Raw genomic sequence first — 17,962 nt, forward strand, 5'->3', positions numbered from 1 at the left:
GTCAATGGCGTGGACCTATTGGACCTTCCAAAGGCTGACCGACAATCCTTCGAGTCAGTTCTCATTGCCTTGGGCGGGAAGAACTACCACAGCCTGCTCCATCGTGCCAACGTGGAGGCTCTATTTCAGCAGGAGGAAGGTAGTCAGACGTCTGAAAAGCACACTGCTTTGCAAGCGTGGTCAGCGTGCCGTGCTGCGATGTTTGACCATATGGCGACTGCAATCGACATTCCTAAGATCTCTACGTTGAGCTTTGATAAGCCAGTAAGTACTTCTTTTTTAATATGATGAACTATGCGGAAATATATCATAGCGTTTAACGGCCTTGGCAAAAATTAGTCGACACTCACACCGTCTAACGTCTTTGAAGCCCCTCAGAACACACAACGAAGTGGAAACAGGGTTTAGCTACAAGAATGGCAAGGTGGAAGTGTCTTCTACCAGATTCAAGAATCGAGTCAGAATGTCGAGGACACAAGTGAGTAGTTCTTTGGTCTACACCTATTCTTCCATTGATCTCAGGCGTGAAGACTATGGAGATCTTGGTTAGTAATGATGGGAGGGGCCTACCCAAGACTACTCGTGGTCGTGTTACCAGAGTTGATGGCCGAGCTGCAACAATCGCAATTCAGGGTCACTTGTCGAACCAAGCTTCCCTCAAGGTAACAACTATAGGGAGAGATGAACCGACTCAAGCCGAGGGAGTCAAAGCTATGGTCGTTCTCGCTGCTCTACAACAGTCATCTGCCATCCTTGACCACCCGTTCATTCAAGCGCTCTTGTTCCCACGGTCGGAACTATCCTGGACTACCTGCTCATCTTATACCCACAAAGTTGCCATCGACTTCCCGCGTCCACTAAACGACTCTCAGCGCTGCGCAGTCAAACACATTCTTTCGAACAGTGACGCAGATAGGGTGACCATGATTCAAGGACCTCCAGGCACAGGGAAGACGACTGTCATAGCAGCCGCAGTCACCAGCGTAGTGGCTTCCACTGACCGGAGTCGGACACTCTGGCTTATAGCTCAATCCAACGTTGCTGTCAAGAACATTGCAGAAAAGCTAGCGTCAATCCAGTTCTTAGGGTTCAAGATTTTCGTCTCGAAAGATTTCCATTACCACTGGTGAGTGTATATTTACTTGAATATCGAATCTCTTCACTCGGTCACATTCCAAAGGCATGAACACTTGTATAAAGCGATCGAATCTAATCTTGTTCGCTCCGACGATTATGTCGACGACAGATTAGCTATGGAAAGGCTGCTTCTGGGTTCGCGCGTCATACTGTGCACCCTCAGTATGTTGTCCAATAACAAAATATCCACTATCACGCAAATTGTGCCGGTACAAACAATCATCTTCGATGAAGCAAGCCAGATCGAAATCGGTGACTATTTACCTGCGATACACCTATTTGGGTCTTCGTTGCGGAAGATGGTCTTCATCGGAGACGACAAACAACGTACGTTTGTCGTCTCTTCTACACTTGCCATTATCTCAGAGCCAGTAGTGGCACCTTATGGTCACAGTGACATTCCACAGTTGGAGAGTGTATTCGAAAAGCAACACCTTCGTCCGAAAATACATTTTCTTGATACGCAGTGTGAATGCAATTCTTTGTTCATACATGCTACGACTGTGCTAACCACGGTCACAGATCGCATGCCTAAACCAATCGGAGATTTCATTTCCGAACATGTCTATAACAAAAAACTCAAAACTAACCATAGTATACTCTTGAAGACTTGCTGCCGCTTTGTCAACGTCCTCGGTGGACAGGAAGAGCAAAGATGTAAAAGTTGGATTGTGAGTCTTCCCCTAGCAATGCGTCTTTTTTCGACTCATTCACGCTTGAGTTCAGAACGAAAAGGAAATTCAAGCTGTGGTCAAGATTGCGAAGATACTGCAGGCGCGCCGCAAATCATTCAGGATGATAACACCCTACGATGCTCAGAGGTCTGCCATCGAAAAGGCACTAAAGGATGCTAAGTTACCTTGGGAGGATAAATGCTTCAATGTAGACTCCTTTCAGGGTACGTCGTGCACTGTTATTACTCTCAAACGAAGCTCACATATGGCAGGAAATGAGGATGACTATATCATTGTTTCTATCGTACGGTCTAAGAAGCTTGGTTTTCTCGTAAATGAACGCCGTGTCAATGTTATGCTGACTCGATGCAGGAAGGGGATGATCATATGCTCTAGCCGCGCATTCTTAGATGGGATTGCCTCAGAGTCTTTGATCGGGGGATTAGCAGCACGAATGGGCAGGAGATCGTGGGTTGAATATGAGCAGGTGCTGAACGGTAATTTTCCTATGATTTAGAGCATTTAGAGCACTATATTCATGTCGCCCGTAATTCTTCTGATGTACCTACTGATATATCTCATTGAAAAGTCCCAAATATAGTATGTAACATTCAACACTGCAGACAGGCTCTATGCAATTTCTATCTTCATCCCAGCCTCCCTGAGCATGTTTACGCGATAGATCATCATCTGCTCTTCGTCGTCTGAGTTATCAGAACCATAGGCTTTAAACAGGGACTGATTCAATTTCAAGAGCACCGCACGGAGCCTGACGACATCACCGGGGACAAGGCTTTTCGACTCAATCATGTCAAGAAGGCACTCAGGACGCGATCGTGTACTGGGTTGTAGATGGGAGAATAGCAATTCAAGATGGAGATTTTGCACCTTTGGAAGGAGTATCGACTGGTTTGAAGATATGGTCAATGGAGGAAAGAAATCGTCGTTCCAAACAAAATTACGTGTCAGGCTGATGATATTAAGCAACACTTGAAATATGGGAACAATGTCGGATGCTGGAATGGCTGTATCTTGTCTGTTCCGCTCGCATAGAGTGAAGTGATTGAGATTGCTTGAAGACCGAGCCGTAAAATCTTCGATTGCCTGGTACATCGGGTATATTCCCTACGACATCCACTTCACCTCCAGCTCTGCTAGCCGTGACGCATGAAGGACTCTACACAATCATGGATACCCGCATCATCAACGGAGTATGCACTGAGCTGATTCCAGGGTATTTGGAAGATGGGAGCGGTCCTCCCAAACTCCTGGCTGGCGATATGGAAGGAACGGAGCAGAGGTGCATCTGCGAAAATATTCGTCAGGTTCCTTGAAATATTCTTGGGAGTTGATATGACGAGTTTGATTTCTGTGAGTAGAGGAAAATGACCTCGATGTTTCTCAAGTGCACCAAGGTGCCATCGTTGGTATACAAATGCATAGTGTGCCATCGGCGAGAATGGGCAACCAACAGTTGGACGAGGTGATGGCGGCCAAGAGTAGGTCGGGCAAGCCACGCTTCCCGGAACGGTCCAGCCATGTCCCTAGGAGCTCGCTTCCGTACTTTTGTCCAGAAGATAGGTACAAACGTGTCCAGAGCGGTTGCAAAAGGAGCGCGGTCTCCCTCTAGCCGCAAACTGGTCATTGGGAGATACGGCACATGGCGGGGGTAACTTCCGCGGCGGCGAGCATGATAATTTCAGCAACGAGTTCCGCGGGGACTTTTCTAATGGGAGCGAGGAACACCTTGTGCTTCTTGATACGCGACTTCAAGAGAGTCTCTTGATGGTACAGAGTATCAACTGTCTGGAGAGCCTCTAATTTCGTCTCGACCATGTCCAACCGGCCTTGGGCCTCGAAGAGTATGGATCGTACCTGGTACTCCTCGGGCGGAAAATGGCAGCCATTGCTGCCTAGAATTGATTCAGCGACGGCCATTTGAGACTTGTAACGGCAATGTTATTGAAACAATGGCTGGTCAGAAAAACGAAGAAAAAAATCAGGACGAGGTTTAGCCGCTGCTACTCGGTGGCTGTTTGCAAGGTGCTCAGTCCTTTGTATCCGTGGATGATACAAGATTGAGTTCCATTACGTCTTTTGGAAGTTCTCGAGATTGTGGTTCAACTTAAAAAAAGGCGCGATGAAGCACCGGATAGATCGGATCGCGCGCCGCCCCAAAAAGGACTTGCCGATTGACTGCCATCTGAGTCTGGCGACGACCTCGAGTTTGTGCTCTATGCCACTGTTGCCGCAAATTACAAAGGTAGATTTTACCTCGAAATGGGTGTGAAGTCGCTGTGGAACCTTTTGACGGCTGTTGGACGGCCAGTCATGTATGGGGTCCATTTGTTTCAATTCTACGTGTTGAAAAATCATACAGGTTAGAGACCATGGAAGGCAAAACGATGGCAATTGATTCAAGTATATGGATCTACCAGTTTCAAGCTACCATGCGAGCCAAGGATGGACGCGCCTTGACGAACGCCCATGTTCTCGGTTTCCTTCGTCGAATATGCAAACTTCTCTTCTACGGCATGAAGCCTGTTTTCGTCTTCGATGGTGGCGCACCTGCGTTGAAGAAAGCGACCCTTGTAAGTGGAACCATTTGCAAAAATTCGGGGTGGACGTCACATTGTTTCAGACAGAGCGCAGGAAGAAGAAGAGTGGTGCAGCCGCAAGTCACGTCAAATTGGCTGAAAAGCTCTTGGCTGCGCAGATGCGAAGAGAAGCTCTTAATCATGTCAAAGGAGCACGGTTCGTGTCTACGTTCCCACCTGGCGCTGGTTAGACTGACTTGTGAGCCAGATCCTCCAAAGGAAACGCCCCTGTAGTGCTGGATGAAAATACCGTGTATCTTGAAGACATTGATCCGTCTATGGCCAAGTCCTCTCCGAGAAAAGACTCGGCGCCCTCTTCTGCTCAAGTTTCGCCAACGAAGAAGAAGATATATGACCACGATCCCTACAAGCTCCCGGAAGTGGATCTGGAAGACCAAGTGGCCAAGGCTACGCGTTCGGTGGAACCAGATCACCGCCTGGCTACCGAGGAAGAATTGCGCGCTTTCATCGAGGAAATGCGGCCTGAAGATTTCGATGTTACTTCCCCCGCCTTTCGTGAGCTTCCAACGGAGGTGCAATATGAGATTGTTGGCGACCTACGGCTCAAATCTCGGCAAACTTCTTACTCACGACTACAACAAATGTTAAGGAGTGCCCCTACGCCTTTGGACTTTTCCAAGCAGCAGATCAAGAATTTGCAGCAAAGAAACACTCTTACTCAGCAGCTTCTTATGACCACAGACAGCATAGGAAAGGCCCATATTTCTATACCTGTCCGCATTGCCAGTGAACGGAATAAGGAATACGTGCTCATCAAGAACGAAGGGGAGGGACGCGGCTGGATACTTGGCATTCGGGATGATGGAACCAAACAAAAACCCATCGTTCTTGATCATGGTGCGCATGACGACAGCAACGAGGATGATGACGAGGATGACATGGAAGAGGTTTCTATGTAAGTCTCTGATCCCCCAGATATACTTCCTTCCTGATTTTGTAGACCAGGAAACACCCAGCCCGACCCTGATCTGAGAGCCTTCCAGCGGGAAATGGCTTTGAGCGCCATAGCCGGCCGCCAAACTTCAGTGAAAAACAAACCGCCGATAAAGTCCCCGCAAGCCCCTCTATTCCAGCAAGGCGACGATTCTGACATCGATGGCACTTCAGAAGATGAACAAATGACGTTGGCAATCCAGCGGTCCCTTGATGATAGGCATTCAAGATCCGCCTCACCGCCTCCTTTCTTGTTCGTGGCACAAGATATCTATGCATTTGAGGACGACATGGATGATAACCGCTTCGCATCCACATCCAAGGTGGAATATCGACCGCATTCAGTTCCGATTATTACGGCAGCTTTGGAAAGCACTCCATCGGTTTCTGCGTCCCATACCAGCCCTGCGCTCGCAACGCCCATCCCTTCTATAGAAGAGCCATCAGCCTTTGGGACGCCTGTCCTTCTCATGACCGGCGCGCAGCCTAGTCAATCTGGACCTCAGATTTCGTCTACAACGCCACCGTCTTTAACGCATTCTCCCTTGTCTTCGTCTAGGCTCTCACAAAACGGAGACACGGAGACAGCAGGTGATGGAATACCGAAAGTCCGTTTCGATATTTTGGAGCATGCTGACCCTCTCCTGGCCTCTCCGCAACGATCGACAGAGAGTCCTGTTGTTACCGAGTCGATGAATGAAGACGACTCCGATATGGAAGAAATTACTACTTTTGAGTACCTAACGCTGCCAGACTCCCCTCCATCCCAATCTCAAATCAAGCCGCTTTTTGTTCCTGATACGATCGATGATCCCGTTTCTATGCATGCCATTAGCGCAGACTTAGAATATGTCGATGCAGAACCCAGCCCTTCAGTCCTTACATCCCGCAATACTATCGCTTCGGAGACATTCGAACCGCTTTCGGATGGTTCTCGCCCATCTTCTCCTGACACTGCGGATAAATCACGTCCATCTTCGCCCATCGAGAACTGGGATGCCGCCCAGGAGATGGACCCCGATGCAGAAGAGGGTGAATTTGCCCGATTCGTCTCACAAGTCAAAGGCAGGGACATCAACGATGTCCGCCGTGAAATTGATGACGAAATTAAGACCTTGGATCAGCAACGTAAAGCCGCCATGCGAGACTCAGAAGACGTCAATCAGCAGATGGTCAACCAAATCATGGTATGTACAGCTTCCGTTCTCCAGAAAGAAAGAGCTAGCTCTGCTGATGGAATGAGGGTAGATGATGTTGCGTCTCTTCGGTATTCCATATATTACCGCCCCAATGGAGGCGGAAGCTCAGTGTGCAGAGCTTGTCTCGTTGGGACTGGTGGATGGTATCATTACTGATGACTCCGACGTGTTTTTGTTCGGCGGTCAGCGTGTTTTTAAGAATATGTTCAATCAGTCAAAGACGGTCGAATGTTTCCTGACCAGTGATCTCACCCGAGAACTTGGTCTTGATCGGGGCACCCTTGTGAGGCTAGCTTATCTTTTAGGAAGTGATTATGTGGATGGTCTTCCTGGTGTTGGCCCTGTCATCGCCATGGAACTCTTGAAGGAATTCCCAGGTGATGGTGGGCTTCATAAATTCAAAGAGTGGTGGCTGAAAGTACAAACTGGCAAAGATAGGGAGGAAGATAATGAATCCACCTTTCGCAAGCGATTTGTAAGTAGACGAGCGTCCGCTCATCTTTATCGAATAACTCTCATTTTTTGCAGAAAAAGAAATTCAAGGATCTGTATCTGCCTAGTGAATGGCCCAACCCTGCTGTGGTCAGCCCTTCTCATCATTTTTGGCAACCGATATCTGACTACATCTTCAGAGGGACGCATATTATCACCCTATCGTTGACGAGTCTGACGAGCCTTTCAAATGGGGCTTACCGGATCTTGATGCTCTCCGCGGGTAAGCCCTTCCTTCATTTTTGATGCATTGAAAACGGTTAACACGACCAGATTTCTCCACGAAGAGCTCGGATGGCCGCAAAACAAAGTAGATGATTTAATCATTCCTATTCTCAAGAAAATGGGAAAGCGTGGTCAGGTAGGCGGGTCATTTAACGAGCAGGACTTATAAGATTTCACATCCGCGTCTTACAGGCCTCGGCAATAAATAGACAGGGCAACCTTAACGGATTTTTTGATGTCGCTGCGGGTAGCGGAACTTTCGCACCTCGGCGGAGGCAAGCCTATGCTAGTAAACGTTTACAGCAGGTAGTCTCCGATTTTCGGAGGAAGAGAAAGGCTCTCGTCGGTCCTTCTGGACGTGTTGATGAAGGGTTGGAGTCGGGCATGGGTGAAGAAGATACGCCGGCCAAGAAGAAACCAAAAGGCAGTTCAAAGGGCAAGAAGGGACGTGAACCTGCTTCGCATTGGCGCGGACGAGGCCGGGATCGACCGAACAGTACTAGAAAGACATCGGAACCTTCTTCTGGTGAAGATGACGAATTCCGCGAAGAAGCTGATCTAACAGTCGAAATCCCTCTCTCTGCACAACTTCGGCCCCGCCCTAAGCCAAAGCCCATTTACAAAGGTGCACAAGAGTCAGTGTAGTTGAGAACTGATGTTTACTGGAATGGGTAACTTAATCCTTGCGACTTGAAGTTCTAATTTCTGAATCTCTGGGGTCTGAATCTGTGATACAAGAAGAACCGTGCAGCATGGAGCGAACCAAAAAAAAAAATTACATTAGCAGCAACTTGTTTCGATCAAGTGACCTCGGGGTTATGGGCCCCGCGCGCTACCACTGCGCCATGCTGCTGACATCCTATGTTCAACTATTCGCATAGAGATTGAGGTGTGTTTTCGTGAGAGGGAACAATTTAACCATAAAACCATACTTCGACGCGGTTTATGGCTATTTCGGGGATCTCGGACTCGTTTATAACGAAGTCCGAGCCTTCTTTCATCATCCACAAGCAGTATGCAAATAGCTGTAAGTCGCACATTGACTATCTGAGCTAAGGTCTTATAAGAATTATAAACAATATCAATTTTGAGTGGGCCAAAAGACAAGACAGAAAAAATGTTACAAGAAGGATTGAATAGATACAAAGGCACCTGCACACACTATGACTTGCTAGGGTGCTAGAACCCGGTTGGTGCAAGTGAGGGACAGTCACCACATATGAATTTGTTGATTCAGATTATCCATTCATCGACTGGCTCATTTGCGGACAATGTCTCAATAGATGTACTGATCCTAGTCCACGTCATTCTCATCCTCCACCTTTGCCTGAGAGAAATTATTGTGAGCAATTGCATGCCAGATCCTGTTAGATACCGAACCTTGTTTGCATCCACACCACCGAGCTCAGTCACTAAGCCGCCAAACGGGTACTCGCGGCGAATGGCGGGCATCTCTGGTATCAGGGCATATTTCACAAGGAAGCCGAAAGAGACAAAGGAGATTGCTGCGTAGGTGAAGTGGCGTAGGGCGATATGCGGTGCAATAGTGGGAATGTCCGGACCCCACATAGAGTACAACTCTTCTTTTTCATGCACCTGCCAACTAAATGAGCGGAGGATGGAGAAAAATTCGAAGAAAAGAAAGAAATACAGGGTCACCGAAGTTACGCCGCAACAGTGGATCCTGCCAGCCTGTTGCAGGAAGATATTGTCGCGAAACGCTGGGAACTTTCGGGTAGTCGTCATTGCTCTCTGGGTCCTTGGCAGCTTCAATAGCGTATGTCCTTGGCCTTAAGGCGAGCGCTGCAGTAAGCCTTGCAACAGAGGTGACGCGGGCGGCGCGCCTGGCGATGAGTGACATGGTTTACGGAAAGAATAGGTGGGAACACGGTAACAGTCGAAAAGGGGCCAATCACGTGATATATAATTTCCAAAATGAGATATCCATGTCCGGACCGATTTCGGCGGATTTCCAGAATTCAACGGCCATCATGGGTTGACTGAACCGGACGAACCTGTATTTCGCGACAAGATTTGGCCAAGATCTTGAGATTTGCCTCGGTTATATACTTCCATTCATTTCAAACGTTCTTTTTCCCTTTTCCCCCATGAATTCAAGTGCAGTTTCTCCTGCTGTCAAGGACGTCGAGGCTCTCCTTCTGAAGGAACGTAGCTGCAGACGCAGACCAGGCGACGTGCCATACCCTCTTGACTACAACATGGAAATGCTGAACTTGTATGACATGTCTGTCTTTTCTCTCGAAATCTATCTGATATTTGCTTTACAGCGATATATGGGACCATATGTTTTTCGTTAGTTGCTGCAGAAGAAGCATATCTATGCATCAATTTGACAGACCTCCTGCTCTCGTACTTGACTTGGGGTGTGGGAGCGGTTATTGGGCGATAGAAGCTGCCAAGCAGTGGCCAGTGAGTTCGACCCCTCATTTTGCGCACGGCGAACGCATCATGTCTTTCTTTGCAGTCTAGCACGATCATTGGGTTCGACCTGAAAGAAATCCAACCGAGGCTTTACGAGATAGACAGTCACAGAGATTTGGCTCGTCGTGTCAAGTGGCTACATGGCAATCTGTGAGTATTTTTCGGTTGGCGTTAGACCGTTCTGATTGGACGGTAGACTTGACGGGCTACCTTTTCCACCCGACCATTTTGATTTCGTACGAGTGGCGCGCATTGGCCTGGGAGTACCCGAGGACGAGGTACGATCATTATCACTAAACCCATTACCATACTTAACATTCTTGTTCCAGTGGCAGTATGTCTTGGAGGTCTGGTTCTAACGATTGATAATCTGCAATCTTTGCCTAATTATACTAATAGGAAATCTCACGTGTAATGAAGCCCGGCGCTCCGATAGAAGTGCGTAGTTTCGTTATCTGGTCAACTGTTTGCAACAACTTATTTGCCTGGGCCTTCAGCTGTTGGAGGAAGATTTGATTTTTCCTTGCTCCCAACCTGTTCGCCCTCGAACGCAACCTGGCATCTCCATAAACACGAATCTTCCGGATATCTACTCGGCCCGTTCCTCGACTACAATGTCCGCGAGTCCCTGGCACTATAGTTCCGACGAAGGCACCGAGCCTAACCTGAGCTTGAAGCCGAAATCAATTCTTCAGACCCTCAAGGAGCATCCAAGTTCCATGCCGCATACACCATATTTTTCACGAACTCCCGACCATACAAGCATGTCCGACACGTTGTCAACCCTTGTGAACACATCCGAGCCGAGTCCGGACCCTTACTATGACCTGGCCGGCCACCCTCAAGATCACTCCAAGCTTAAGGCAGCTTGGGAAGCGATGCTCTCGAGGCGATTTTTAGCACCGCAGCTCCTTTCGGTTCTTCCATTTTACCTTTCGTCTTGCTTTACGGACGTTCAAACGCATCCCACGCATTCCATCGACCTCCCTCCCAATTCCCGATCATCCTCACATGGCACCGGTGGAGCAAGCAATGGCCACTGGATTGAGTTGGGTTCACAATTCATCCTGAAGTCTACCAAAAACGCCCGGCGATCCAACGAAACGGATAATATCTCGTTACGATCAAGTGTCGCGTCCCATGACTCAGTACCTTCATGGGCAGTCATGCACCTTGCTAAAACTGTGCAGACCATTATGGCATGCAAGGAAGCCATCTGGAGCGAATACAAACATCTCCAGCTTGCTCCCGAACTACCTCCCGTCGTGCGGACTCCGAAAGCTTTCCGTACAACTCAGCAAGCATCCGTCAGGGAAGATTTTGATAGTGCATGGGCGAATTGGCAAAAGTAGGTGCTATTTGGGAATTGCTTTGGAACGATCCCTGACATACTTTTTAGCGATATGATGGATCGTATTGGCATGCGTGACTGTCTTTCCGTCGAACTATCATGGCCAGAACCTGCCGGAGAACGGCCTGATTGGCGGATCTGGAGAGACAATGTCGACATCAAGCCTGCGGCGGAAAGAAATAATGCTTCTAAAGCCTTATCAAGTCCTGACTTGTGCAGGGCATTGAAAGGCTTTGTGGCATGGAAACCCCGATAGAATCGACATTGGCCTGATGCGGTGGCCCGGGCCTCCTTTGATATTTCTCTTGTGCCTCCATTTTCGACATCATCGACACATTGCTATCTATATTTCATTGGCTATAATGTATCAATCTGTGGACGGATTTACGGATTCAGCTCGTAAGTACATGCTTTTGTTCACTGTAATACCCTAAGACTAGGCCGCCTGTTCGTGTCTTGCGTAGAACTGTAATATTGCCAACACCATTTACTCAGGATTTTTTGCATACAAAAAGTAGATGTCATTTATTTACTGTATACACAATTCTTTGCCTTTCTTCCCGACGGTTTGTGCCATCGACTGTGAGAACGATGACGACGTCGACATCCAAATACGGTAACAGTCCAAACTTAATTCGCCGTTTCCTCCACGACCTTCATCTTTTTTTTTTTTCTCCAATACCTTGAACCAATCCATACAAAATTGCAATGGCCGAGGAAGAGAAGCCTGCTGTTGCTCCCGATGCTACCAAGGCTCCTTCAACAGTTGAGGCTGATTTGACCAAGTACAAGGTTCGTCAATGTCACTCGCAAAGGTGAAGAAAAACTGAACTAACGGGCCCACTTTCTGCAGACGGCAGCGGATATCGTTCACCAAGTGATGAAGAAGCTCATAGAGCTTTCTGTCGAAGGAGCCAGAATCATCGATCTTTGTATCGAGGGAGACAAGCTCATTGAGCAAGGCACCGGAGCCGTGTACAACAAGGCGGTCAAGGGTATCAAGGTTTCCAAGGGTGCGTGTCAAACTTGCAACCACCTTGGAAATTTTTGCTGAATATATTATTCCAGGCCTTGCCTTCCCGACCTGCATCTCAGTCAACAATTGTGTTGCTCATTTTTCACCCCTGGCGTGAGTTTCTTCTCCCTAGCTCCACCGCAGATCGCCTCGGGCCTGACGTGTCCTTGGTGGTGCCGCCTTTGATTTTCAGCTCGGATCCTCAATCTGAGCAGGTCCTAGCCAAGGACGACGTAGTGAAGATTCATGTTGGAGCGCATATTGACGGATTCGCATCCATCTCTGCTGAGACAATCGTTATTGGTGCATCACCCAAAAACCCTGTTACTGGACGCCGGGCAGACGTGATCAAAGCTGCGTGGCATGCGGCAGAAATTGCTATGCGAACCGTTAAAGTTGGTAACAAAAACTGGGCAGTTACGGAAGCCGTCGCCAGTGCCGCCGCGACGTGGGATTGCAAGCCTGTTGAAGGTATCTGATGGCTGTTTGACCATACATCTCTCCTGATATCTGACGTCTTATAGGTATGCTATCCTGTGAACAGAAACAAAATCTCATTGACGGCAAGAAACGTATCATCCTCAACCCCAGTGAAGTTCAGAAGCGAGATTTTGAGGCCGTCACGTTCGCCGAGGGCGAGGTGTATGGTATTGACATTCTCATATCCTCCGGTGAAGATGGAAAGGTCAGTGGGTCCACTCTTCCGTTCAGCCACAGTGTTTTTAATGATGTTACAGGCAAGGATTGAAGAGTCCCGAACGACAATCTTCCAACGTGATTCTGCAATCACGTATCAACTCAAAATGAAGACGTCTCGTGCCGTCTTCTCAGAAGTACAGAAGAAGGCTGGTGCTTTCCCATTCAACGTACGTGTCCTGGAGGACGAGAAACGCGCCCGGATGGGTTTGCAGGAGGCCGTACAACACAGTTTGGTCAAGCCATACGAAGTGATGTAAGTCCCAGCCGAAGTCGCTCTTACGTAGCTCCCGAGTGCTGATTTTCCATCAGCTACACTCCCTCGAATACCTTCGTCGCTGCTTTTCACTTCACGATTGCACTCCTGCCTGCTGGTCCTTCGCTTATCACTCATCCACCCATCTGGTACAAGCCCGAGCTCATCAAAACAGAGAAAGAACTCGAAAACGAAGAACTAAAAGCCCTTCTTGCACGGAACTTGCGGGAGAACAAGAAGAACAAGAAGAAAAAGGTTAAAGCTGAGGAAGAGGCCGCATCGAAGGAGGAGTAATTTTGTGCTGTAGTAGTATCCTCTTGCACCATCATCTTGACAGTTGTAGCACAATGTAGTACATCCCACCACCTGTCCATCTGAATATCGCATATTCAAGGATGTCGGCTTGATTGTACAAGTCGTTTTTCTGCGTCTTCTCCAAAGTGCTCCAGGGTACGAACTACGAGATCGACATTCTCTAGGAAGCTATTGATGGTGAGACGAGCTAATCGGACGGTCAGAGTCTCGAAATGTCTAAACATTAATCAGCGAGGTGGCGTTGGAAAGAAGATGCCTTACGCGGTCAGAATGCTGCCCTCAACGGACAGTGTACGTTTCACTGCCTGAGGCTGCAATTCTGGGTCGACTTCAATAGCCTCCTTGGCGATCACGGCATGTTGGTGCGAGGCAAATGGTATCTGAACAGATCTTTGACTAGTAAGTCGGTTGAGTACACTGTCAAATGCGAAACATACATTATATGCCAGTGTTCCGTTGCAAATGAAGTCATACTGGTGGTAGCACAAAACAAGATGGATGGATACCCGATATATTTATTTGCACGCTGATCTTGTGTGTAGACCGATTACAAAGAAATAAAAGGACGGACACAGTCCGGTCATACACATAAAGCATTGAATGATGTACAACTATTACATGAATGGAACACAACACCGGCTGTAACAACATATGAGAAGAGGGTGTACCAGGAGATAAACGCGACAGGTGAACCAGTTCGATACCATCACATCTCGAGATATTTGAGCTCCGGGACCAACATTATACCACACACCCTGCAGACACCAGAAAAAAAGAGGGAAAGAAGAGTAGCACTTAGTGTTACTTGAATAAAGATAGTAGGGGTAAAGGAGGTGCGAGGAAGCCTTAGGCAACCAGCGGTATCGTTAAAGGGATAGGAGGATGCCTGTGAACATGGCTCCGAGGATCACAAGGGGTGCAGCGACTTGACGACTGGCGCCATTTGAGCCCGAACCACTTCCGACAGCTCCGACGGGCGCAGAAGGATCAGCAGAAGTGGCCGACGACGTCGACGAGGCCTTGGCGTTAGATCCGGGTGTGACGACCAACCTATTCAAAAGTCAGCAAAAGTGCAACAAGTAAAAAATGGTAACGAACGTAGGACCGGACGCTGTCGAGATGGTGGAGGATGTCACGGAGACATCGGAAACTGACGAGGACGGAACACCATCACCAGAGAGGCAGCTAGCGTCGCCACTTTCAGTGACAGTAATCTGCAGAATGAAATTTTAAGAAACAAACGGTGTCAGCAGTTTCAGACTTACCACTCCGCTCCACGCTTCATCATCGTTGCTGTCGACCAAGGAGACCTGGATCGAAGTGCCCGCCGAGATAATCACTGTAGCATTCAGAGAATTACCCCAGTTGTTGGAACCGAAATCCTGACTTAATGACTGTTCCATCGAGTATTTCAATCTTAGGAGATCTCATACTTACATAGAGTTGCCGCAAGGATCCTGAGGGTTTACGAGCACGGCGTCGATGGGCATAGCGGTGGAGTCCCACGAGATGCTGAGTAGTCCACACTGTCACGAAACTGAGTCGACCGAAACACCTTGTGATGTGAAGACAACCATACCTGAGGGACGGCAGATGGGGCGTAAACAGTAAAGTCAGCAAGGACACCGTTGAAGATGGAGTTAAGAACGAGCGCAAAGGTAAGGAATGTGGAGAACATCTTCGCAGGATGTAGGGTGGGGTGGCGATATAAAAGGGAACGGACACCGGTAGGACGACGGCAAGAGGATAAAGGGAAGGGGACAACGAAACCTGCAGGCTGGATTGTGGGCGTTCAGCCAAATACGTCCAATCATGGCTTTCAACATCGACCGGCTGATCACAGATCCGGACAGATCCCTTAGCATTGTTACAATGAAACACATCATAGAAAGGAGTAACCCCTGCTCAGCATTGCTCTACAGCTTCGTTTTCTGACCCTTGAACGAGGCGAGCATGGTCCTCTTCGAGATCCTGAGAGACGTCCATGAGTAAACCGCCGCGAGGCATCAACGGGACTTACCCAGAGTGTTCAATGGGGGAAGGCGTTTCCTTCAGCCCTTCCACAGGCACCCGCGCGTCGAGAGGCACATATGCTCGCTTCATTGCTCCTACGTAGATCTGGCCGACTTCAGCTTCATCAGATAATGTACTCGTCGTGCACGCACTTGTCTAGGTCGCCAAATTTTTACTCCGCCTTCTTGAAGCATCATCTAATTATCGCGGCTAACTCCGGATGATTATAATCAACAAGGCGCTGACTTACCTGCCGCCAATGTGCGAGCCATCCCACTACTCGTGGCACAGCAAACAATACGGGGAAGAAATCCAAGGGGAAGCCTATAATGATGATCAGCATCCGCAATGATCGGACAGCACTGCGAACATACCCATGGCGCGATAAATCAGCCCACTTCAACGAGCATATTGAGCATTTATGTTATTCTGATCTTGTACAATACGTACCTCCTGCAAACCATGTTAATCGTGCGTGTGATAGATCAGAAAAACATACCAGAAATCGACATTCGGCGCCAGCTTTCTCCTAATAAAGTATTCATCTTTCATTGCCGCCTCGTGGAGTGTCATGGCTGTCTCCAATAACTCGTCCTTTCCCGTTCTAATTACGACGAGAGACGATTAGCAAATAGAGGTCCCCCATATGTCTATAACGACTCACACTTTGAAGACCTCATCAGCCGTTTTGCGCACGATGAAGGAACGTGGATCAGACTGCACATGGAAGGTTGAACACGCTAAATCCGTCATACGGCGGAACGGGTACGACCCACCGTTTTATAAACCCTAAGAAGACACAGATCAAAACATGGTCACGCCCGTAGACCGGTAGACATTTCTTGACGAACCTATGTCCAAAACCTGAAAGAACCTTTTCCCGTCTCTTTACTGCTTCAAGGAATGCTGGTACATTTGACGGACTGCGGACACACATCAGTCAGGACGAAGACGTTGGCAAAGGACATGTTCTACCTTCCAATTGAGATAAGCATCCGGATAACAGCCTCGTTCGCACCACCTAGATCATCATGAGCATAGAAAGGGCATCATGGAATTGGCATGCATACCATGCAATGGCCCACTTCATTTGATAGTGTCAATTTCCGTGACAAGATCGAAGAAGGGCAGACAAACTCACTACAAAGATGCACATCCAGCACTTCGAACATGGTGAAACGAAGAAAAGGTGGAGCAAAAGGCCATCAACTCACGCGATGGCAGAGTAGGGATCAACTAATGAGCTACCCGTCTGCAGGACCGTCGTCGCTGACGCGTTTAACTCGTGATCGGCGTGAAGTAAGAACAGAACATCAAGCGCCTTTTCCAGTACAGGGTGTGGAACGTAGTCCTCCTGTCCAAGGTGGTCCATTTGGTACATGAAACTTGACACAGATGTAAAAATTTGTTGAACACACAAACTATAGCACTTACGATCCGGTGTAGCTCAGACCAGTCGGTGGTGTCACAAACTCACGTCCTTGTCGAACACGATATGCCATCCTGGAAAATGACACATTTATTTTCAAAAATGTTTTGTGGAAAAATACACGTACGCAGCAAGGGTCGTGGCTTTCCCTATTAGCCTGTAGATTTGCTTGTCCATCACAGCTAAAGACTCTTTAGAGCCTCTTGTAAATAGATTCTGACCTAAGTTGTTATGTCAGTCGCCACCAGAGATATATTTCGGCAGATAGGATGTACCTCGCAATGATGGATTTGCCTCTTTGTAGTAAGAACCTAGATAGGCTAAAGCACTCGTTAAAATAGCCATTGGATGTGCATCATATCTAACCAACCGTCAGCTATGGCACCTCACAAACAAGGGTAAAAGAAATTCTACCGGAAAGAACGGAAAAACTGTTCAGCATCAGCGTGGACGACGCCGTGGTGCATCACCTCGCTCTCGAAGATATGGAGCTGGGAAGCAGTTGGTAGGGAGCCATAAATCAAAAGGTATGCTGTAGAGTTCGGTGAAGCCACGTCAGCTAAAAGAATAGCGAAAGCTGGATGTACAAGGATAGGCCGTTACCTGTTTCCAGATGGGACGAATGGAGAGCTAATTCTTCAATCGGATATCCTCTAACCTAGAGTGAGAAATATTTGATGTCAAGTATTCACGCTTACGGACCTGTAGCGGAGGACTGGAGACTCAGTTAGCACAGAAAGAAAGATGATGGGAGTAGAAAACAAACCACCAGCCTCTCCATCAATGTAGGTAATCTGACTGCGCATAACCGCAGTATTTAAAAATCCTTTGTCAGACACGCGCAACCCTTTCTCCGTTTCATCTTCCGCTCTATCTCCAGCGCCTCTGGGAGCAGATATAGCCTTGAAAGCGGTCGCTGGGATGCTGTTGTTGGTGATTCTGTGCAGAGTGGTGAACGTGGAGTATTGACATCATCGATGAGTGACATACGGAATTTCGTAAGTCTTTCCTGTACGGTTGTCACGAACGGTGAGGCTGGTGGTAGAGCCTGAGAGTGGCTTGCCCATGGCGGTGGATTGCAAGAAGAGAGCGCGGTCGCAGAATGTATCATTGAGTTTATTATATACTTCCTTACGCGCCGGTTCAGAGATATCACATGTGATAATC

General features: G+C 48.1%; 10 protein-coding genes and 1 non-coding gene across 11 annotated transcripts; 5 read left to right on the forward strand and 6 right to left on the reverse strand.

The window, feature by feature from the left end:
- Positions 1-410: 410 nt before the first annotated feature.
- Positions 411-1,570, forward strand: BT62DRAFT_409572 (uncharacterized protein). Its single transcript, XM_043180815.1, has one exon. It carries the CDS (start codon positions 534-536, stop codon positions 1,128-1,130), a length of 597 nt encoding a protein of 198 aa, XP_043044749.1. The 5' UTR covers positions 411-533; the 3' UTR covers positions 1,131-1,570.
- Positions 1,175-2,385, forward strand: BT62DRAFT_409636 (uncharacterized protein). The gene is made up of 4 exons (XM_043180816.1): positions 1,175-1,464; positions 1,513-1,605; positions 1,660-1,808; positions 1,864-2,385. The coding sequence occupies exons 1-4, from the start codon at positions 1,254-1,256 to the stop codon at positions 2,326-2,328; spliced, it is 918 nt and encodes a 305-aa protein (XP_043044750.1). The 5' UTR covers positions 1,175-1,253; the 3' UTR covers positions 2,329-2,385.
- A 16-nt stretch (positions 2,386-2,401) lies between these two features.
- On the reverse strand, positions 2,402-3,749 carry BT62DRAFT_1071832 (uncharacterized protein; the record flags this gene model as incomplete). The annotated part of the gene is made up of 4 exons (XM_043178809.1): positions 2,402-2,936; positions 2,993-3,151; positions 3,223-3,437; positions 3,467-3,749. 4 exons carry the CDS (start codon positions 3,747-3,749, stop codon positions 2,442-2,444), a joined length of 1,152 nt encoding a protein of 383 aa, XP_043044751.1. The 3' UTR covers positions 2,402-2,441.
- Positions 3,750-3,989: 240 nt separating this feature from the next.
- BT62DRAFT_926907 (PIN domain-like protein) lies at positions 3,990-7,973 on the forward strand. The gene is made up of 10 exons (XM_043185143.1): positions 3,990-4,144; positions 4,192-4,402; positions 4,453-4,565; positions 4,617-5,324; positions 5,370-6,549; positions 6,611-7,036; positions 7,090-7,143; positions 7,194-7,276; positions 7,327-7,414; positions 7,471-7,973. The coding sequence occupies exons 1-10, from the start codon at positions 4,092-4,094 to the stop codon at positions 7,921-7,923; spliced, it is 3,369 nt and encodes a 1,122-aa protein (XP_043044752.1). The 5' UTR covers positions 3,990-4,091; the 3' UTR covers positions 7,924-7,973.
- An 86-nt stretch (positions 7,974-8,059) lies between these two features.
- On the reverse strand, positions 8,060-8,131 carry BT62DRAFT_t31. Its single transcript has one exon. It is a non-coding gene; the product is annotated as a tRNA-Met (tRNA).
- Positions 8,132-8,511: 380 nt separating this feature from the next.
- BT62DRAFT_884024 (uncharacterized protein) lies at positions 8,512-9,139 on the reverse strand (the record flags this gene model as incomplete). Its single annotated transcript, XM_043182784.1, has 2 exons — positions 8,512-8,874; positions 8,930-9,139. The coding sequence occupies 2 exons, from the start codon at positions 9,137-9,139 to the stop codon at positions 8,512-8,514; spliced, it is 573 nt and encodes a 190-aa protein (XP_043044753.1).
- Positions 9,140-9,250: 111 nt separating this feature from the next.
- Positions 9,251-11,631, forward strand: BT62DRAFT_926908 (uncharacterized protein). The gene is made up of 8 exons (XM_043185144.1): positions 9,251-9,514; positions 9,567-9,708; positions 9,764-9,870; positions 9,917-9,998; positions 10,050-10,067; positions 10,120-10,158; positions 10,218-11,068; positions 11,120-11,631. Exons 1-8 carry the CDS (start codon positions 9,387-9,389, stop codon positions 11,325-11,327), a joined length of 1,575 nt encoding a protein of 524 aa, XP_043044754.1. The 5' UTR covers positions 9,251-9,386; the 3' UTR covers positions 11,328-11,631.
- Positions 11,632-11,722: 91 nt separating this feature from the next.
- BT62DRAFT_926909 (proliferation-associated protein 1) lies at positions 11,723-13,478 on the forward strand. Its single transcript, XM_043185145.1, has 7 exons — positions 11,723-11,863; positions 11,925-12,084; positions 12,140-12,200; positions 12,280-12,557; positions 12,611-12,771; positions 12,824-13,038; positions 13,095-13,478. Exons 1-7 carry the CDS (start codon positions 11,780-11,782, stop codon positions 13,330-13,332), a joined length of 1,197 nt encoding a protein of 398 aa, XP_043044755.1. The 5' UTR covers positions 11,723-11,779; the 3' UTR covers positions 13,333-13,478.
- Positions 13,235-13,873, reverse strand: BT62DRAFT_409956 (Pcc1-domain-containing protein). Its single transcript, XM_043180818.1, has 3 exons — positions 13,791-13,873; positions 13,615-13,743; positions 13,235-13,569 (listed from the first exon to the last, which is right to left on the reverse strand). Exons 1-3 carry the CDS (start codon positions 13,823-13,825, stop codon positions 13,428-13,430), a joined length of 306 nt encoding a protein of 101 aa, XP_043044756.1. The 5' UTR covers positions 13,826-13,873; the 3' UTR covers positions 13,235-13,427.
- Positions 13,874-13,905: 32 nt separating this feature from the next.
- On the reverse strand, positions 13,906-15,221 carry BT62DRAFT_410134 (uncharacterized protein). The gene is made up of 6 exons (XM_043180819.1): positions 14,933-15,221; positions 14,791-14,879; positions 14,619-14,739; positions 14,452-14,567; positions 14,058-14,403; positions 13,906-13,992 (listed from the first exon to the last, which is right to left on the reverse strand). Exons 1-5 carry the CDS (start codon positions 15,029-15,031, stop codon positions 14,220-14,222), a joined length of 609 nt encoding a protein of 202 aa, XP_043044757.1. The 5' UTR covers positions 15,032-15,221; the 3' UTR covers positions 13,906-13,992; positions 14,058-14,219.
- On the reverse strand, positions 15,098-17,947 carry BT62DRAFT_409735 (peroxysomal citrate synthase). Its single transcript, XM_043180817.1, has 22 exons — positions 17,786-17,947; positions 17,562-17,734; positions 17,498-17,510; positions 17,399-17,448; positions 17,210-17,327; positions 17,071-17,156; positions 16,923-17,016; positions 16,801-16,869; positions 16,581-16,751; positions 16,508-16,528; positions 16,437-16,450; positions 16,342-16,387; positions 16,218-16,289; positions 16,143-16,155; positions 16,031-16,083; positions 15,866-15,970; positions 15,817-15,819; positions 15,741-15,763; positions 15,617-15,690; positions 15,519-15,563; positions 15,374-15,471; positions 15,098-15,324 (listed from the first exon to the last, which is right to left on the reverse strand). The coding sequence occupies exons 1-22, from the start codon at positions 17,860-17,862 to the stop codon at positions 15,270-15,272; spliced, it is 1,473 nt and encodes a 490-aa protein (XP_043044758.1). The 5' UTR covers positions 17,863-17,947; the 3' UTR covers positions 15,098-15,269.
- Between the last annotated feature and the right edge of the window lie 15 nt (positions 17,948-17,962).

Source organism: Guyanagaster necrorhizus (assembly GCF_019112545.1).
Source record: "Guyanagaster necrorhizus MCA 3950 unplaced genomic scaffold BT62scaffold_3, whole genome shotgun sequence".
Classification (NCBI taxonomy): Eukaryota; Fungi; Basidiomycota; class Agaricomycetes; order Agaricales; family Physalacriaceae; genus Guyanagaster; species Guyanagaster necrorhizus.

What these genes read in the sequence shown, in the direction of transcription:
- BT62DRAFT_409572 (XM_043180815.1), top strand. Translation starts at nt 534, where the DNA reads ATGGAGATCTTGGTTAGTAATGATGGGAGGGGCCTACCCAAGACTACT.
- BT62DRAFT_926907 (XM_043185143.1), top strand. Translation starts at nt 4,092, where the DNA reads ATGGGTGTGAAGTCGCTGTGGAACCTTTTGACGGCTGTTGGACGGCCA. An exon ending in CGTTGAAGAAAGCGACCCTT is followed by an intron (nt 4,403 to 4,452) that starts GTAAGTGGAACC and finishes ACATTGTTTCAG; the next exon opens with ACAGAGCGCAGGAAGAAGAA. An exon ending in CCACCTTTCGCAAGCGATTT is followed by an intron (nt 7,037 to 7,089) that starts GTAAGTAGACGA and finishes CATTTTTTGCAG; the next exon opens with AAAAAGAAATTCAAGGATCT.
- BT62DRAFT_409956 (XM_043180818.1), bottom strand. Translation starts at nt 13,825, where the DNA reads ATGACTTCATTTGCAACGGAACACTGGCATATAAT. An exon ending in ACGGAACACTGGCATATAAT is followed by an intron (nt 13,744 to 13,790) that starts GTATGTTTCGCA and finishes TACTAGTCAAAG; the next exon opens with ATCTGTTCAGATACCATTTG. An exon ending in GAGGGCAGCATTCTGACCGC is followed by an intron (nt 13,570 to 13,614) that starts GTAAGGCATCTT and finishes ATTAATGTTTAG; the next exon opens with ACATTTCGAGACTCTGACCG.
- BT62DRAFT_926909 (XM_043185145.1), top strand. Translation starts at nt 11,780, where the DNA reads ATGGCCGAGGAAGAGAAGCCTGCTGTTGCTCCCGATGCTACCAAGGCT. An exon ending in CTGATTTGACCAAGTACAAG is followed by an intron (nt 11,864 to 11,924) that starts GTTCGTCAATGT and finishes CACTTTCTGCAG; the next exon opens with ACGGCAGCGGATATCGTTCA. An exon ending in GGATTGCAAGCCTGTTGAAG is followed by an intron (nt 12,558 to 12,610) that starts GTATCTGATGGC and finishes GACGTCTTATAG; the next exon opens with GTATGCTATCCTGTGAACAG.
- BT62DRAFT_409636 (XM_043180816.1), top strand. Translation starts at nt 1,254, where the DNA reads ATGGAAAGGCTGCTTCTGGGTTCGCGCGTCATACTGTGCACCCTCAGT. An exon ending in CATCGGAGACGACAAACAAC is followed by an intron (nt 1,465 to 1,512) that starts GTACGTTTGTCG and finishes CAGAGCCAGTAG; the next exon opens with TGGCACCTTATGGTCACAGT. An exon ending in ACATTTTCTTGATACGCAGT is followed by an intron (nt 1,606 to 1,659) that starts GTGAATGCAATT and finishes CCACGGTCACAG; the next exon opens with ATCGCATGCCTAAACCAATC.
- BT62DRAFT_410134 (XM_043180819.1), bottom strand. Translation starts at nt 15,031, where the DNA reads ATGTTCTCCACATTCCTTACCTTTGCGCTCGTTCTTAACTCCATCTTC. An exon ending in ATGAAGCGTGGAGCGGAGTG is followed by an intron (nt 14,568 to 14,618) that starts GTAAGTCTGAAA and finishes TTCATTCTGCAG; the next exon opens with ATTACTGTCACTGAAAGTGG. An exon ending in TCGACAGCGTCCGGTCCTAC is followed by an intron (nt 14,404 to 14,451) that starts GTTCGTTACCAT and finishes ACTTTTGAATAG; the next exon opens with GTTGGTCGTCACACCCGGAT.
- BT62DRAFT_409735 (XM_043180817.1), bottom strand. Translation starts at nt 17,862, where the DNA reads ATGGGCAAGCCACTCTCAGGCTCTACCACCAGCCTCACCGTTCGTGAC. An exon ending in ATGCTTATCTCAATTGGAAG is followed by an intron (nt 16,290 to 16,341) that starts GTAGAACATGTC and finishes GTGTGTCCGCAG; the next exon opens with TCCGTCAAATGTACCAGCAT. An exon ending in AAATTTGGCGACCTAGACAA is followed by an intron (nt 15,472 to 15,518) that starts GTGCGTGCACGA and finishes GAAGTCGGCCAG; the next exon opens with ATCTACGTAGGAGCAATGAA.
- BT62DRAFT_926908 (XM_043185144.1), top strand. Translation starts at nt 9,387, where the DNA reads ATGAATTCAAGTGCAGTTTCTCCTGCTGTCAAGGACGTCGAGGCTCTC. An exon ending in AAGCTGCCAAGCAGTGGCCA is followed by an intron (nt 9,709 to 9,763) that starts GTGAGTTCGACC and finishes CTTTCTTTGCAG; the next exon opens with TCTAGCACGATCATTGGGTT. An exon ending in AAGTGGCTACATGGCAATCT is followed by an intron (nt 9,871 to 9,916) that starts GTGAGTATTTTT and finishes ATTGGACGGTAG; the next exon opens with ACTTGACGGGCTACCTTTTC.